This window comes from Rosa rugosa, chromosome 4, assembly GCF_958449725.1.
Source record: "Rosa rugosa chromosome 4, drRosRugo1.1, whole genome shotgun sequence".
NCBI classification, from domain to species: Eukaryota; Viridiplantae; Streptophyta; class Magnoliopsida; order Rosales; family Rosaceae; genus Rosa; species Rosa rugosa.
In genome coordinates this window covers 561,548-580,486 of record NC_084823.1, presented here as the reverse complement: position 1 = coordinate 580,486, position 18,939 = coordinate 561,548, and the positions used below count along the sequence as shown (strand labels likewise).

At 39.9% G+C, this 18,939-nt stretch overlaps 2 protein-coding genes, 1 long non-coding RNA gene and 1 other non-coding gene across 4 annotated transcripts; 2 read left to right on the top strand and 2 right to left on the bottom strand.

The window, feature by feature from the left end:
* Positions 1-1,963: 1,963 nt before the first annotated feature.
* On the bottom strand, positions 1,964-8,184 carry LOC133741818 (uncharacterized). Its single transcript, XR_009862152.1, has 4 exons — positions 7,817-8,184; positions 4,054-5,783; positions 3,335-3,408; positions 1,964-2,185 (listed from the first exon to the last, which is right to left on the bottom strand). It is a non-coding gene; the product is annotated as an uncharacterized LOC133741818 (long non-coding RNA).
* On the top strand, positions 5,372-7,785 carry LOC133741817 (uncharacterized). The gene is made up of 2 exons (XM_062169535.1): positions 5,372-5,507; positions 5,973-7,785. The coding sequence occupies exon 2, from the start codon at positions 6,304-6,306 to the stop codon at positions 7,120-7,122; it is 819 nt and encodes a 272-aa protein (XP_062025519.1). The 5' UTR covers positions 5,372-5,507; positions 5,973-6,303; the 3' UTR covers positions 7,123-7,785.
* A 232-nt stretch (positions 8,185-8,416) lies between the features above and the next one.
* On the top strand, positions 8,417-8,488 carry TRNAC-GCA (transfer RNA cysteine (anticodon GCA)). Its single transcript has one exon. It is a non-coding gene; the product is annotated as a tRNA-Cys (tRNA).
* A 6,908-nt stretch (positions 8,489-15,396) lies between these two features.
* Positions 15,397-18,405, bottom strand: LOC133707370 (aluminum-activated malate transporter 12-like). The gene is made up of 6 exons (XM_062132929.1): positions 17,813-18,405; positions 17,555-17,695; positions 17,164-17,436; positions 16,944-17,068; positions 16,719-16,862; positions 15,397-16,220 (listed from the first exon to the last, which is right to left on the bottom strand). Exons 1-6 carry the CDS (start codon positions 18,126-18,128, stop codon positions 15,594-15,596), a joined length of 1,626 nt encoding a protein of 541 aa, XP_061988913.1. The 5' UTR covers positions 18,129-18,405; the 3' UTR covers positions 15,397-15,593.
* Positions 18,406-18,939: the final 534 nt, after the last annotated feature.

The following is an 18,939-nucleotide window of genomic DNA, read 5'->3' as shown; positions in this document are numbered from 1 at the left end:
AGCTTAAGCTATTGAGGAATGGATCAACAATGTATTCCGAGCTAACAAGAACACCAGATAATATAATGTATTTATTAGGACATTTCTACTGATGAGAGCTTATGTTTTGCTCCTAATTTGGTAGATGGTGCAACTTTTGATACGGGAATGAAGTTAAAGCCCAGTTTGAGGTGCTTTTAGAGAACCCCAAATTTAAAATTTTCAAATGAAACTGTTACTCTTCTGGTGTGAACATTCAAAAGATACAAACAATAACTTTAGGTCTAAAAGGAATAATGTGTTGTGGAATGGAAGTTTTTTTTGTGCCCCTATTGCAGCCCAATGGGCAAGTAAATTTCTTGAAGATTATCAGCAAGTTCATGTGCATCAAAATGCAAAAGCAAGGAGGGAAAAGTCAAAATGGAGGAACCCTCCTAGTGGGAGGCTGAAGGTGAATGTCGATGGAAGTTACAGGGCTGAGTATGGTGATGGTGGAGTGGGAGTCGTGATAAGGGATGAAAATGGTATGTGCCTGGCGGCTTTGGCTCGTTATTTTCCACATGCTTCATCTGCTATACACATGGAAGCTGAAGCATGTCGGGCTGGACTTCTATTGGCGATCCATCAGGACATGCCTGCTATTGACTTGGAGAGCGATTGCTCTCTTGTGATTACTGCTCTACAACACAACGTGGAAGATAGATCTGAGATTGGGCGTATTATAGATGATTGTAAGTCATATTTGACATCTTTTCACCCTTTTCAGGTTAGGCACATCTTCCGTGAAGCAAATGGTGTAGCCAATAGGCTAGCGCACCTTGCTAGTTGTAACTTTTTTTCTGATGTATGGTTAGATGAGACTCCTGTTATTATTCGGGATGTTTTCTATGAGGACTCTTGTACTGAGGCTCGAGGTCAAGGCTTTATGTCCCCCTCGACGCGGTTAGTTCATTCTAATATAATTAGTCAGGCAGGGGGATGAGCCCCCCAGCTTGGCTGGTTTTCAAAAAAAAAAAAACAATAACTTTAGGTTCCCACAAGAGATTTAATAAGCGTAGAATGCCATGGAAAGGCCATAAAAGGTGCCACCCGGACCCTTTTGAGTTTCCAAGAAATGTGCATTTCTCTCTTCTGAAGTTTTCCAATTGTTCCTTGCCCCTTCAAAACTTTGTTAATCATCTTTATGCGGCTTTAGGAATACTATCCTAAAAGGCCTATATTTGCTCTTTTTTATCCGAGTCCCCCACCATTGTTCTCTAAAACAGATCCTCCCCCCCCCCCACACACAACCTCACTCTCAGAGCCTCAGCATCCATTGCTTGGTTTAAAGTATGGAATAAGCTCGCCACCCCATCTTTTAAGAGGGGAATGTAAGAAATCTGACCTTGAATTTGGGGTAAATACTCTCTGCCACTAGAGCTACAAGCCACATGTAGTTTTCCTTTGCCAAGCAAAGGAATAAAGAGAAGACTCCCTTATGTTGGTTGAAAATGAAAATGAGGAAGTAGCTGCATCAGAAACAGTCTCATCTGCACAATTTGCTATGAATTAAAATGGTTTATATATGATGCAACTATTGAGTGTTAGTTTAGTACAAGCTTGCAATTTGAGGACTACAATAGACTTCTACTTCTTCAAGGGTTGCTCTATTCTCATCCCCAAAAAGTGACTCCTTTCCATCTTTTCTCTTTGCATATGACAATCCTAATCTAGATTTGGCTTGTCTTAAATCACCAATACCCGAATTAGTATCCGGGCCAGCAAACCCACCCATAACCAGAGCTAGAGGTGGGCCAATGAGCAGCCCATCTGCCCCAAATTGTGGCCCACCCCGAGCATAATCAAAAAGGGCTGCACCACTGCCTCCTACTTTAGGCAGAACAATTGGGTCATCAGTTTTCTCATTATCTGTCCAGTAGAATAGGAATGGATCTGTCACGCCCCGAATTTCAAATAAAGATATTCAAATCCGAAAACGCGATAATTAAACCAACACTTAATATTCAAGAACCCTTAGTAAATAAATCAGAGTAAATAGTAACTAGTGTTTACAAAAAATCCAACGAATGGATAACAAATGTAAATGCCCACAAGGAGCATACCGAAAAGAATGGCAGTACGCTAACAAAACGGTTATGAACCTAGCGTTGCCCGCACTCCTCGCCTCGATCTCAGCCCTGGTGATCCTGACCTGCAGGAATAACCGCTACACCATAGAATAGTGCACCGGGATTGAATAAAACAAACCCAGTAAGCATTTCAGCCCGTATGAGTAATCTAAAATAAAGCGACTCACGTCACGCATGCTTATAATTTCTCAGCTCGTGAGATAGATTAAAAACAACAACATTTAACTCCGAAATCAAAATCAAATATACAATCACATTAGGTAACAATTAGTAATCCCTGCATCGAAAGTTTAGTTCAGGAGATCACCAAGGTCACCCAAATCAATTTATAGTAATCCCTGCATTGAAAGTTTAGTTCAGGTGATTACTAAAGACACACAATTCAAATTATAGTAATTCCGGCATCGAATGTTTAGTTCCGGAGGTTACAATTAAAATCAACCATTAAAATGAAACGGAAATTCAGTAAGGAAGTCAACAACTCACACTAAAATTGATGGTCACCCATCAACATAAACTAAGGTCGATGATCACCCATCAACACCCAATGAATCATATTATCTCAACTCATACCCTAATATAAATTCGAGTCCCTCATCGGACGACAAAAGAAAGCATACACCCAAAAACTCTCTTTTAAGACATGTACCCTTGAGTGCCATAACACAAAGTCATCCCCCAAGAAGTACAACTGCATACAGACTAGAGCTCTAACTGAATCGTAACCAATCACCCCGCCAAAGGCTTGGTATCCCGATATCATGCACTTCGGTTACTATTAAACCGTCGGACTTTGGACACCCTCGTCCTCAGAACAATCCTACTTCGGTTACTATTAAACCGTCGAACTTTGGACACCCTCGTCCTCAGAACAATTCTACTTTTAGAATAATTCCCACATAACTCAAATACTTTCATCAAGCAAAACATACATTTACACGATAATCAACGCATCAAGATATAATCAAGAAATCCAACAAAACATACATTTACACAAAAATCAACACATCATGATATAATCAAGAAATTCATTTTAAATTCATTTTCATTACCTGTGAGCCGTAGCCCTATGAACTGTGGTCGATCGAGCTCATATTATTTCAAACAAAACTTATTTTCGAAAGCGATAAACAATTAACTTATTTTCGAAAGCGATAAACAATTTATCAATCCAATCCGAATAATAACGACTCGGTTCATAAACGAACCATGTGAGATTTACTCACCTCTAATCCAGCTGCGTCTTCTATAAATCAAAATCACAATAATCCACACGCTTGTCAACTCACTCGTCAAGTACCTAATCAAGTAAGGTCTTTGCTTAGCAAGTGAAACACAAAATAGACTTAACGACGATCCAACGGTCGGTTTCTAAAACAAGGATGATCCAACAGACGGATCGAGTTTAAACGATGATCCAACGGCCTGATCCTCACGGATCGCCCTTGGAATCATCCAATCAAAATTATATGAAAATCCAACGGACGGATTTTCATGAATCGCCTCCCTAATCACCATTTTACAATTATACGAAAATCCAACGGTCGGATCTTCGCCCGTGACCACACAAAGTCACTGGGACAGTTATATGATCATCATATCAAAACTATAAGTCCATCGGACGGTCCAAACTTCTTAGATCAAAAATCAAACGATCGAAATCGATCGAAATCTAAAAATTCACAATTAATCCATACGATATCCAAAAAATACGTATAATATATCAAAATGATCGTATCGACACGTAGAACACAAAAATGGACAGAAACTGTCCTTGGGGTGGCCGGAGGTCGCCGGAAACCACCATCACAGTGGCGGCACCGCCACCCATTCAAAGTCAAAATTAGCCAAAACTCCCAACATGAAAGTTCTTCATTTTTACATGCTGGTCAATACTCATAACTAGCACAAGATCAGAAAATAATGGGAAGAGGTTGAAAAATACCAAAACAGTCGGGTTGGCCGGAAAAATCTGCAGAAATTTGTGAGCTCCAGTTCGACGTAAAAACGTCCTCCAATGGCTTCGATCCCTTCTGGAGATTTGTTCAGCAACTCTAGGTGAGTTCGGCAGTTCAAGAATCACTCAAAACGGACCTCTACAACTCGAGATATCAAGCTCCACAGTCCGGTTTTCGATCTAGATCGGGTTGAGCTTCCAGTCACCACCACCGGCCACGCCGCCGTGCAAGGCCACTTCTGGGAGCTTCAGGAAGTTGAGGCGAGCCTGGGGGTGAAGTTTGATGAGCTTTGGTGGCTTGTAGCTCGAGATATCGAGTTTGGAGTAAAATCGGGCCAAACCGGATTCGGAGCTTCCAGCCGCAGTTGCCGGCCGTGTCGCCGCTCAAGGCCGCCTCCAGCAGCTGCGCAGGGTCGAGGCGAAGCTAGTGGCGGTGGTTTGGCGTCAAACGGTGGCCGGAGGAAGGAGAGAAGGGCCACGGAGCCCGTGCTCTGTTTTTGTTCTTTCGGCCGGAACGAGGGAGAACGGGGGAGAGAGAAAACAGTGTTTTCCAAAAAAAAGAAAGAGGCCGGTCCAAAATGAAAAATTTCCAAAAAGAAATTTAGGGTTTTATCTATATATACCCTAAATCGAAAAACTTCAAAATGCCATAACTAGTTCAAAAAAAATCCGATCGTTGTGCTCCGCATACGCACGGACTCGTATCGACGAGTTCTACGACTTTCGTGAAGGAAGTTTTCCCAAAATTGAAACGTATAAAAAGTCAACTTCTAAAATCGTACGTTTCGAGCTTTTGTTATTTCCTTATACTTCGATTCTCGAATAATCCCGAAAGAGCAAGTCTTTGAGACTAAAATTCGTGAAATTGAACATTATTAATTTCACACAAAATATATGAAATTAAATTGAAAATCGAGGTCACTACAGGATCAAAACTGTCATAGTAATCATCTGTGCTTCTATAGCCTTCAGGGTTGAATGCACCAAACTTGAAGGACTTGTTCGTGTAGCCAACTATGGCACATGGCCCCTTGAAGTCACAACAGTTGTGGAAATCAGCTGCACTAAATCCATCAATGGTGGCCTTATAGCAACATTTGAGTTCCCTACCTGCTCAAAATCATTCAAACAATGTTTGAAGAGAATAGATGGTTTTGTTCAGTATAATTGTGTTTAGTTGTCTCATTCTTGAGATTATAAACCAGTGGCGGAACGACGTGGTAGGCTATACGGGCTCAAGCCTAGACAACTTTTTGGGCTAAAAACCCTTAGTATACCAGCCCATACCAGCCCAAAGAAAAAAAAAAAAAATTATGTAGAAGTCCCGTGTCTTCGTCTGCTCCCAGCTCCCACTCTGCTGTCACAATCACAGATTCACAGCCTCAGTCTACTCTAGCGTTTCGACTTTCGATCGAGCTTATGGACTTATCGATTGAAACAAGGTATGAATCTCAGGCTCTATCGATCTCCTCTGACCTCTGTTCTTCACTTATTCTTCCTGCTCTGTTTTTCCTCAAAGAAATCTCAGATCTCCTTTTGCCTAATGTCGATTTTGTTTGCTACCAGTCTACCACTGGTTGTGAGTTTGGCTTTTGTGTATGAGTTGAGGTTTGGGGGGGAGAGAGAGAGAGAGAAAGAGAGAGAGAGATTCCATGGTAGATTGTTAGCTGAGGACCTGAGGTCGGAGGTCCTGACTCCTGAGGATCTTGATTCCATCACTGCAAACCAAATCACTTTTGTATAAATGTTCTTATCAGTTATCACCTTGATTAATTGGTCCAGTCAATCATTTAAACAATATCTGAGCGGCGATTGCCGATTGGTCTAAAAGCAGTGCTTATCATGTTTGAATTTTCTGTATGGACAATTATTGGATTATAAACTACTAATTTATTCTTCTTCTTCAGTTGCTATCTTGTTGATCTGCCAGCCACGTAGAGCCACTACAATCAAACAAAAGCATTTGACTCTTTGACTCTTTGACTCTTTGTTGATCATAGCCTTTCTTATTTAATAAGTGAGTGTTCCTTTCACAAACCCATTAGAATTATATATATGTTAAGGAGACATATTAAATCCATTAGACATTAATGTCTGCTGCTAGTTAGTAACTAATAATAATGTATAATTAGTTGTAGTTGCGTTATGTATGAAATGTACATATATATATATATATAATTCTAATTGTGGTATCTATATAATACTATAGGTATTGAATATCCCGTATGCTTGTTTTTGATGCATGATGTCATGAAGATTACTGATTTTCTTTATCAGTCATTGCAAAAAAAAGCCATAGACATCTTGAATGCTCTCAATTTTCTTTCAATAACAAAATCAAAACTTCAAGATATGAGAGAAGATGGTTGGGATGATTTGATTATGAGGGTTGAAACATTTTGTTGTGAGCATGATATTATTATGCCAGATATGTCTGCTCCTTATAAGAAAAGTTTAAGGGCTTGTGAACAAAATATTACAAATGAGCATTATTATCGGGTCAATATACTTAATGCTGTGATAGACTTTCAATTGGCAGAGTTGGATAGTAGATTTACAGATAATTCGTTGGAGCTCCTTATTCTTAGTGCTACATTTGATCCACGCGATAATTTTCGATCATTTAAATGTGAAGATGTTTGCAATCTTGCTTTGAGGTTTTATCCTCAAGATTTTACATCATATGATATGCTTGCTCTAGATATGGAGTGTGGGTATTTTCTAGCAGATATTCAGAAGGATCCAAGATTTGCCAACACAACTACTGTGTCTGATTTGTGTCGGCGGTTGGTTGAATCAAGAAAGTCAGCATTCTTTCCTATGATTTATAGATTGATTTGTCTTGTGCTGACTCTGCCAGTTTCTACAGCAACAACAGAGAGAGCATTTTCATCTATGACCATCATAAAAAACAAACTTCGAAATAAGATGGAAGATGAGTTTTTTGATGATTTGATGGTTCTCTACATCGAAAAAGAATTTGCCGATAGCATTGATAATGATTCTGTGATTGCTGAGTTTGAACTCAGTGGGTCTAGGAGGGTACAATTTAGTTAGTTTATTGTTATTTTACAACAAATGTATGCTTATTTTACAAGCAGTTTTTAATTTACGGGGTTTGGTTTTATGTCACCTCCGTTGTATGTTTTGATCTAAAATAATAAAGGCGTGAGGATGAGCCTCCCACTAGGTTCCAAACCTCAAAAAAAAAAAATTATTGTGCCCTTCTAATTAGCCTAGACAGGAATTTGATCCTGGTTCCGCCACTGTTATAAACTATACCCTAGCCTAGAGTTAACTCGTAAGATCCGGTTTAAGAGTATTTTACATGTTGTGAGATCGAGTTTGCGATATAGAAATCTCCTTATTTAGTGAGGTGTTCTTTTTGTGGCAAAGTTTGCTATCCAATTGAATGAGATCAAGAACAGCTAATTAAGTCAGGATTATGTCTTGTGTTAGTGACTTGGTGTGATTTAGCATACCATTTTCTGCTATAATACATACTAATAAGACAATGCACAAAATGGAACACTCTCTGATTAGATCTGTTTTCATATTTTAAGCCTCTCATAATGACATGATCTACAACAAAACCAACATAATGTGCTTGTAAAAGCATAGTTGTACAAGAATTATGGGTTTTCATTATGGAAGTGAAATAATATATATCAGACATATAATTAGTGATGCATGTGCATTGCAACTATGGAGGACAGAAATCAAATGAGAGAGAGAGAGTGAAGTAATATACCTTTTAAGAATGTTTTGTCCAGAAGAGAAGGTAGAAATGGAAGATCAGTAGTATCATGGTACTTGATCTGTGGCCTTGGATCTTCATCAAGTTTTGGCTTGCCTATATTCCACCCAAACAAGCTATAAGGGCTTCTCTCCCATCCAGAACCAGAAGAGACAGTGTTTGAGAAGTAACAAGCCATGTGCAGCAGGATCACTTCACTTCACTTCACTAAATTAATCCACACACAACATTCCCATTCACTAGAATCCTCACAAATATTGGCCAAAGCTCTGCAGTATCTTATCTCCTTATACTTCTCTACCCTTTAAAATTGACATGTGTCAGGCCCTTATTGATCAAATTATACTGGGTTAAACTCAGTTTTTGGTTTTATGATGCCATTTTAAGACTTCAAGCTCATCCAGAATTATAATTCTGCCAATGCATTGATTTTTTTTTTTTTTGGAATAAAATGCATTGATTTATATAGCTTGGAATTTTGAATGGTAGTAGTTAGTTCTGGTTTTATTCCTGAGGGACCTACTTTTGAAATATCATATCCTTTGCAAGAAATCATCTGTTTAATAAAATTTGTGTGAGTGGCTAATCAATAATGGGTCCATAGCTCAGTGGTAGAGCATTTGACTGCAGATCAAGAGGTCACCGGTTCGAACCCGGTTGGGCCCTTTTTGTATTCTTTTCATTTTTCAATTTTTGTCTCTATTTAATATGTTAAAAAGAATTTTCCAATTTTTGTTTCCATTTAATTTGTTAAAAAGAAACTTTCTAAACACTTTTAGGGTACATTTTTCATTTTTCTAAAATTCATTTTACTTTTATGTGTCTGTCCCAAACTCGAGGTTACTTGCTCTAGTTGAAATAGGGTTTATATTAGAGATATTCTCGGAGAATCTTAGGAGATATCCAATCAATGTACCATTATGTTTCCATGTACAACTCTATCTTTCTGCTTGTAATCCTCTATATAAAGAGGCATCTATTATCAATGAAAGCACGATTCAATTCTCTCTCAATTCAGTTTTCCTTAAACACGTTATCAGCACGAAGCCCTAACCCTGAAATAAATAGCCAAACCCTGATTCAAGAAGCTAAAAACCTTGAATCCGAATACAAAACCTTGAAGCCTTTTCTGCCTCCACCTCACACCTTGAAGCACTCGATCCCAGGAGTCCAGAACCAGCAGAGCCACCCCAAGAACCGGCCAGAAACCTACCGAACCGGCCACCGAAAAATCCATACAACCCGCAGTAAATATTTCACCGGTTCACCATCTTCCTGATATCCAATTTCCTCCAAAATTTGCTAGTAGCAGCCCTTTGATCCCAACATTTTGGAACAGGAATAAAAATTCAAAAAAATGGAGCAAAACTTACTGAACCGGCCGATTGAGCGTCCGGAAGAAAAACCGGCAGCAGAAAAGAAAAGAAGAAAAAGGAAGGCCCATCCCAGAAGAAGAAAGAAGGCCAAGCCTAGAAGAAGAAAGGAACAAGCCCAGAAGACCAAAGTCAACTCGGCCCACTGACAAATAACTGCTGCCAAGTCAGCAAGATCGCCACGTCATCTCCCACGTCAGCAAGATCGCCACGTCAGCCTGCCACGTCAATGACATCGCCACATCATCCTAACACGCCAGCACCAGTGCCACGTCAGCGCTGGTCAACAGTCAACCAGGTCAACCACTGCCGGCGACTTTTCCGGACACTTTTCCGACGACTTTTTCCCGCCAAATTTCCCAGTGACCCATTTCGATGTTTTTTTTAGAGTTTTTAAATTCAATTTCTCTTCTTTTTCTGGGACTTGCAACCTCCCTTCTTCTACCCCCCTTTCTTTATCATAGGGGAGACCAAATTAAGCCGAACTGTGGGGGTTTGTACTCACTCCAAGTTTGGAGCTTGTAGAGTCTTCCAAACTTAGAGTTTGTTGAGATAAAACGATCGACCGCAAACATCATTATTTCTATCTAATCCAACCCCTCTTGGAATCGAATTTCTTGGAAGCGACTACGCTCGGAAATTCCTAATTTCTTGGAAGAGACTACGCTCAGAAATTTTATTTGTTTTCGTGGTAGCCTTTTTCGCTCCGAAACTAACCATAATCTCTTGTTCTCTTTCAGGATTAGTAACCTGAACAAATTGGACTTTGCTCCATTGGGAACAACTGGCTCTGAATATCACAGGAGGGTTCGTGATGTCGGCCAGCATCTCAAGGCCGATGGAATCCTAGATACGATTCTCGAGCCTAGCCATGACGTGCTAACTATTGGGCAAGCTCAAGCTTTGGAAGCAAATAGAGCAGCCTTAGAGGCAAATAAGGCTAAAGCCATCATCTAATGACTCGTCATATGGATGATGCACTCTAGTACGAGTGTATGAATGAAGAAGACCCCAGAAGGCTATGGGTCTCACTCGAAGAAAGATTTGGCAACGTCTGTAACTCCCTACTTCCTGACCTAGAAGTGAGATGGCATAGCCTCCGCTTCTGTGATTTCAAGTCAGTTCTTGACTACAACTCGGAAGCACTTCGCATTAAATCCTTAATGGAATTCTGTGGTAAAGAGATCACAAATGCCATGTTAATTGAGAAGACTCTCTCTACCTTCCCCGTCTCTGCATTGATGGTTGCTAAGAACTATCGAATTGATGTTACTGCATGACGGATCACAAGATTTCATGAGCTCATTAGAGCTATGAATGTCGCTGAAAAGCCTGACAACATCCTTGTGAAGAACTATAATTCTAGATCCGTGGAAATAGAGCATATTCCGGAATCCAATTATAGTCGCGCCCCTATGAGAAGGCGCCAAGAGCGAAACCCTAACCATAGGGATACTTCTGGACTTTCTGGTCCATATAATCGCTCTACTTGGGAAGGTAATCGCCAAATAGGCGAACACAGAACCGAAGAGGTCAACGTGGAAAGAGAGAGGGAGGCAACGCCTCTGGCCATGTTAGTGGGGCCACCAACACTAAGAGCCATCTAAATGATGCTTTCAAAACGCCTTAATCAATGGAGTTTGAGCAAAGAGATGTATATTCTCGATGTAGAGTGTCTGATCATTGGGCACACATTTGTAGAGCTCGTGAAGAACTTGTCACCGCCTACAAAGCATATTGTGAAGCAAGAGAAGCTCACTATGTGGAACAAGAAGATCAAGAAGATGATCTAGAGTGACGGGTTGATGACTACAAATCTGGCTGGGATCAATAAATCGCCAATTCTATTTATGTCTTTATTTTTTCCAAGATATGTAATAGGCAATTGCCATATATTTTTGTAGTAAATGCCAATGGTTTAGTCTTTCTTCAAAGTAGGCTCACCCAAAGTAAGTGTGATGTCTAGAAAGGTTCTGAGATTAGTGGTACTTAAGCGAGCCTTGCTCCACCGACATCTCTCTACTCACTTGGTCACATTTATTTTGGAATTACCGAAAGAAGTTAGATGACTACCATTGTTTTGCATTAGCTAGCATTTTGGATTAGATTTTCTTTGGTCAAAGAGACAATGATGTAACTCTGTTAGCTTATGAATAAAATTTCGAGTTCTTCTCATGATGATACCATTTTGATTCTGAGCATATTACTTTTGTGACTACGATGGCTGGGTCATCAGTATTAATTCAAGGACATGGAATAGCCCAAGTTCTACTTGCCAAATGACACCTTGATTACTGTCACAGAAACTCTCTACGATCCTAAGGCAAATCACACCTATGAATAGCCAACGGATTTCATGCGAAAACGCATGTAGAGAACAAAAATGAGTTCCTTTGCAATGCCTCTAATGATTGCAAACAAAGGCGCATTTTAGAGAAGTTTATGTGTCTCTCTAGTGGACTCTATGTCACTATTCGAGCTATTAAATCCAATGAAGTTATGAGAGAAGATCTCTTAGATTTAGACACATATTGGCTTTGTCATGACATGATAGATCATCCTAGTCATGATATGATGATCCGTCTACAAAAGAATTCACACAGACATCCATTCTCTCTAGCGAAATGAAGCATGAATCAAAGGTTGATTCTTGGACTAAGTGTGACCACCGCCGCTACCTCTGGCACCGCCGCCGTCCACCACCAACCTAGGGCTGGCACAGTCCCTATCCATGACACCATGGATGGCGTCCATCATGGTGATGGCGCCCCAGGTGATGCTGCAATCACCAACTTGCTTTAAATAGCGTTTCAGACGCTCAAGCCCAACCAAAATCCTCATTGGTTGCTTCTAATGCCTCTCGCTCGTTTTACAAAGCCTGTTCCTTAGGGAAATTAGGATTGAGACCGTCTTATGAAAATGATATAAAAATACTCATTATGTTCTTACATAGAATCCGTAGGAATTCTGTGGACTAAGTTCAACCAACTTGCGGACGTGTAAATATCTCATGATGTTGGTTGACATGCAAACACACTGATCACGTGTTGTGCCACTGTTCACCTGTAAAAGCTGCTTATTCTACGCTCCTAGCACATACCATATAACAACGGGCTCACTTCCTGGATCATCCTATTCAGTCAGTTGGACTTGACATTGCTAGAGAGTTTACATCGAAGACTTTCGATGGATATTGCATTGGGACTAATGTTGGACATCATATTCCCATGAGCACACCCAATTGGTCTAGCGGAAACGACTACGATGGTAGTCCGGACATTGGTAATGTGCACCAATCTCCTTATATCCTCCTGGGGTGATGCAATATCGCATGCAGCTATGCTAATTCGTCTACGACCTACCGCCACTCAATGTATCTCTGCGTTACAGCTAGTGACTGGGTACAAATATTTTGTACTTACACACATTTGAGTGAGCCATTTATGTGCCAATTACGCCGCCACAGCGCTCTATGATAGGTCCTCACAGACGTATGGGCCACTACGTTGGATTTGAGACTCCAACAATCGTCCGCCACTTCATGCCTTTGCTAGGCGATCTCCTTACTGCTAGATCTGCGGATGTCACTTTGATGAGACAGTCTTCCCGTTGTTAGGGGGAGATAAGAACACAGATGTTCAGCAGGAATGACATAAATTGTCGTGGTCTATCCCCACTATGTCTCATCTCGATCCTCGTTAAAGTGACGAGATCACACAAATATGCTGCAAACATGCCTGCAAGGATGGACGTTCCTACGAGAGGACGTAGCGCCACCCTACATGGAGGTAGGCATGGCGCCAACGCCAAAGAGAGTGGCACTCTCGCGTTATAGGCCATGGCCCCAACTAGGATGCGTGGGAGGCCCGTGAGTTCGAATGATACTTTGGCACATTTCAATCATTTGATCATCAAGACTCAAAATCCGTCTTATGAGAACCTTCCGGGTTATGGTTATCGTTGGGGGACGCCTCAATGTTAGAACCTATTCATGAGAATATAGAGCTCTATGAAAATTACACTAGTGTACATGAGACGTGGGATAGAAACTCCATCATAATTGATGATGTAGTTGCGCATTTCGTTGCGCATGAGTTTGTTGAGTCCGATGATATCGAACCACGCTCTGTTGATGAATGAATGCCAAAGTAGAGAGATTTGGCCTAAATGGAAAGATGCGATCCAGGTTAAGATGGATTCTCTAATGAAAATGAAGGTTTTCGAGCTAGTGATGCCAACACCTCCTAACATAAAACCTATTGACTATTGGGTCTTTGCTAGAAAGCGTGATGAGAAAAAAGAGATGGCAATCTCACCTTATGGCGCAAGGTTTCTCACAAAACGCCCTGGAATCGACTACGATGAGACATATTCTCTTGTAATGGATGTCATTACACTCCACTACCCTGTCAGTTTGGTAGTTTCTGAATAACTGATTATGCAGCTTACAAATGTAGTCACTACGTATCTCTATGGGGATCTAGATATGGAATATACATGAAGGTTCATGGTGGACTTCATTTACCCAAGTCAAGTGGCTCTAGACCACGAAGCGCGTTTACAAACAAGTTAAAACGCTCACTAAAGTGACTACTTGATTTGGAAGGGATATGCTCGCGTGTTTCCATAACAAGTTTCGGATTCTATCACTGTTCATGTTGGACATGATCTTCATTGGAAGCCCTTAAAGAGTTAAGGGAAACCGCTGAACACTTGAAATCAGAGTTTGAGATGAAGGATTTTGAGAGAACACGATTATGTCTCAGTTTGGAACTTGAGCATCGTGTTGATAGATGCTTAGGCATTTTGACAAGATCAAACCTTCAAGCACCCCTATGATCGTTAGTAGTTTTGATCCTGAAAATGATCCTCTTCGTCTGCTCTTCGTCTGAAGGATGATGACGAAGATGTGCTAGAGACAAAAGTGTCTTACATGAGTACAATAAGTGCATTATTATACTTACCCCAATGCACAAGACCGAACATCTCATATGTTGTGAACTTGTTAGCTAGATATAGCTTTGCGCCAACACGACGCCATTGGATTGGTGTAAAAAATATCTTTCAGTACTTGAGATGTACGATTGATATGGGCTTGTTCTATCCCTACAGAGAGATGATGGATTCAGACCCATCACACCACCAGGATCGCCGCCAACACTTGACTGCTTCCTCTATCCCCATCCCAAAATGACATGTGTTTTGGAAGGTTTTGCTGATGTTGGGTATCTCTCTGACCCACACAAAGGTCATTCCCAAAATGGTTAAGTGTTCACCATGGGTAAAGACCGTGATATCTTGGAGGTCTACAGAAATAGACCCTAGTCGCTATATCTTTGAACAATACAGAGATTATTGCTCTTCACAAAGTGGTTCGTGAATGTTTATGGATTGGATCCATAATTACGCATGTTCGAACAATTGTGATTTGAGGTCTACCACAGATGAGCCTACGAGCATTTAGGATAATGCTTTCCATTTTGAACAAATGAAGCAAGGCTACATCAAAAGCGACAACACCAAGCATAATCAGCAACAACAGACTTTCCTCAAGATCAAAGTGAACTAGGTTCGATCTAAGGACAGTGTGGCAGACTTGCTCACTAAGTCATTGCCTAAATTCCACTTTCGAGAAATATGTTGGTAGCATCGTTTGCGGAAGTTATCCGAACTCCAATGACCGTAGTCGTCAGGGGGAGATGCAGACATCAGGGGGAGGTGTCTACATGTATGGTCTCGAAACGTGAAGGGTGTGTTGTGCTTTTTTTCCCATTCGACCGAGGTTATTTTTGTCCCACTGGGTTTTTGTTACTCGGCAAGATTTTTAATGAGGCAACGAGAGAACCACCACATTTGGGCGACACAAGGGGGAGTGTTCAAGAAAATCCAGAATATATATGTGTCTGGTTCAAACTCAAGGTTACTTGCTCTAGTTGAAATAGGGTTTATATTAGAGATATTCTCGGAGAATCTTAGGAGATATCTAATCAATGTACGATTATGTTTCCATGTACAACTCTATTTTTATGCTTGTAATCCTCTATATAAAGAGGCCCCTATTACCATTGAAAGCACGATTCAATTCTCTCCCAATTCAGTTTTCCTTAAACATCCATTTAATTTTTTGAAAAAGAAACTTCCTAAAAATCATTTTACTTTTAGGGTTTTGGAATTAACAAATTTTTCTAGAAGCAAAATCCCTTCACGACAGAAAAATAGCTTTATTTCTATCATTTGATCTCAATTATCATCTAGTATGAATGAAACATATAGTCTGCTACAAATTAAAGACACCTAAAATGTGTGTAATAGTTTCGTAACTTCAACAATAAGCCAGCCACTGCCAATATGAGGATATATATATATAGTGTATACTCCTGCAGCCTAATATTTTGCTCTTAATCAACACCATGGGAAGGCAATTGGTTTTGAGTTACATCAATTATTTGTGGCTTGTCACTAGTAACAACAATATTCTCATCACCATGTTCATACTCTTTGAAGCATGCAATCCTTCCCAGTTCTTCAACTTCCTCAATCACATTGTCAAGCTTTGCCACTGTCTCCACCAGCAAAGCAGCAAAGGCAGCAAAAGGAAGTGCTTCTGAGAACTCGAGGCTAGTTATTGCGATTTTGCTCAACTGTGGCCGCAGGAACTTCCTCTCGGAAGACTCCCTCTTGGATTTCCATTCCATCAATGCAGAGCTGTCGGTTTTCACACTTGACAAAGAAACTCCTCCTCCCCCTGACGAGTACTTTGCGTGCTTTTGGGATGTGGCATGTGCAGCTGCTAAAGCAAGCATGTTGGTAGCCTGGTTGCTGTTTGCGCCTAGGAAAAGTCTCGGTTGTGACTTTATGGCGGTGTTGAGGTCTTGTAAGGCTTCATGGAGATGATCAGAGAGTATTTCGGGGGAGCAATGGCGACGATTCCTAACGCTGTTGGCCAGTTCCTTTAGTCCTTTTGATACTTCTCCTGCAAGCCTAATGCAGGGGTCCTTGAATAGACCTCTAACAGATCTTGGGGTCTGCAAAAGAAATTTAACCTCTTATTTATATTGAATATGACTGTTGAAAATATAGATTTCACATAGGTAATTGTAGAACTAGAAGTTACATGACAAGATATAAGTTCTCGGCCCTCTCCACCCGTGCCTTAGTTCACTTCTCTAGCTTTAACCAAAAAATGAAATAAGCCTAAATGAGATTCCCTTTTTTGTAGCTGTGCATGTGAAACTCTTTTCCAATATCTGTGATCTGTCACGGTCACAGCAAGCAGTATGTGGAGGCTTATTTCTATACAAATAAAAGTGATAATCAAGGATATTCATGTTCATTATGAACTAATTATTGTGTTTTCTAGCATATAATTATTAAGTCAATAATTAACCAACAAAAAACACTAACCAGGACAGGAGTTTAAGAATCATTTTTGGGGCATTACCATATACATACCACAAATATATATATTATTCTAGTTGCAGTAAGTTTGTTTAAGTCCTAAATGGATAGGTTTGTGTACTTACCTGAATTTCAGTTCGTAGACATCCATGTAGAGCTACAATAGTGTACCCGAAATGGCGAAGAACATTTCCCAATTTGACATATTGCTGCCATGGAAATCTGTAACAGTGCCTTGAGTGCCTTGGTTCCCAACTTGCATGTAAGGCCTGCTCATATCACCAAAAATATGAAGTTTCATATAACAAAATTAATGAAACCAATGACTTCAAACAAACTAAAGTACCTACCATGGTTTCATCAAAAGATTTTGAGTCCAAAACAGCCTTATAACCTTCATATATTGGATCCTCAGTTGATTTGTCTTGGTTTGCTTCTATTTGATCTTGTTCACTGAAGTACTCATTCACACAAGCTACAAATCCATAAATTACTAATTACTTTGTGCGCTAGTTATATATTGACATAAAATTATATAGTGATATTATAATATATAATAAGCAATTATACCTTCAATAGATCTAGCTAGGCCTTCAAGCTTGAAGACAGTGGAACTATGTAGCTCTTCTCCTGACCAATTTGGAAATACCAGAAGACTCATAAGGAGGCAGACACCACAGCCTATAGCGATGGTGAAGAAGCGATCATGAGCGATTTTCATGACATTGTCAACACGGTAGCTTGACACAGTTATCAGATTGAAGGTCAAGAGAAATATGACAACTCCATAATCATAGTTCTTCCTAATATAAGGAATGAACCTGATATATGTTGCTGCAGCTCCTGTAGCCAAATCAAAAAATAATGCAAATGATCGATCATATTTGAAATTACATTGAAAGTCTTAGTTGGTTTTTATTTAGCATATATTAGGAAATGTTACTAACTAACATCAGCTTACCTATCAGGAAAACTGCAGCTCCAATGAAAACTGCACGAAATATGTGACCAGATTCAGTTGCAATATACTCAATGAAAAATGCCAAAGATCCAGCTAACAGTGTCCCCAATCCTCTGTTGAGTCCTTTGCATAAAGTTGCCCCTACATATTTTCAAACAACAGTAAAATCTTCAGTGATCATATATTGGCTATGTTCATGATCATATGTCTCAAATAAACAATTTATGCTCAGTTTAGAAAAAATAATTATCAATTAACCTGCAGTGAACTCTAGCACAACAACAACAGTCATGACAGCCCAAATGGCATTCTGTCCAATCCCAGTGAAGAGTGGCTGCAACAGATACAACAATGAGACCAGTGTCAAAGCCAGACCAACTTTCACAGCATGGATCGCTCTTCTTGGATCATCTCTTCCCACTTTCCACAAGGTCCTCCAAATAGAAACCGGGTATTTTTTCATCTTGTCAACAAGAATTCGCATACTCTTCTCTCCAATGATGCCTTTGCTTTTCCCACAATCCATGTTGCTGTTCATTTCCATATCCATGCCTGCATGAACTTTGGGAAACATAGAGCTAGGAAAATCCCCAAAAAAATATGAGAAGGAAAAACAAAGTAGAATGGTTGTAGAAATTCTGTACAGAAGTATGAATAATATGGAATGGTGATTATTAATGTGTTGGGTGGCTGGCTGGGGAGTCTTTGTGGTATTGAGCAGAGAACTCCAAGTTTGTGTGAAATAAGTTAGTGTTGCTTTATAGGGAGGAGATCTAGAAAGTGAGAAATAATGGTGAGTCCTCACTTGCTACCCTCACATGTGTAAAAGTGAACACAAATTGATGGAGGGTGTGCTTTCGTAAGTGCCAAGAGTCAATACAATGAAGAAAACTGATTTCGTTAGAACTGTCTTATTTACTTCCTACTTCCTAGACCATGAATAGAGGTTACCATAATCTACAAGTGAACACGTGATAGGAGGAGGCAGGGTAGGTAGTATTTAGTATTTACTACTTTAATCAAAGATCAATTAGAACTTGTTTTCTAATTCTTGGTTCAGTTTGGTTGTCAGTTTACACAATGAATGGCTAGAAATGATACAGAAAAAAGTGATTCACTTATCCCTAATTTTATTCCGATTTCAGTTTAGTCATTGTATTGGAAATTTTGTGATTTTAGTCCTCATGTTTAATAACGCTTGCAATCTAACTCCATTTCATCAATCTAGCATCCAGGTGATGGAATGTATTATAAGTACATACAGATGACTTGTATAACTAGTGTTGGGGTTGTGGGGCTCGATGTAAAGCCAATATGTGAACAAAACTGACATGGTTAAGATACGCAACGACATATGGAATATAACTTAGACCTTTAAAAATAAA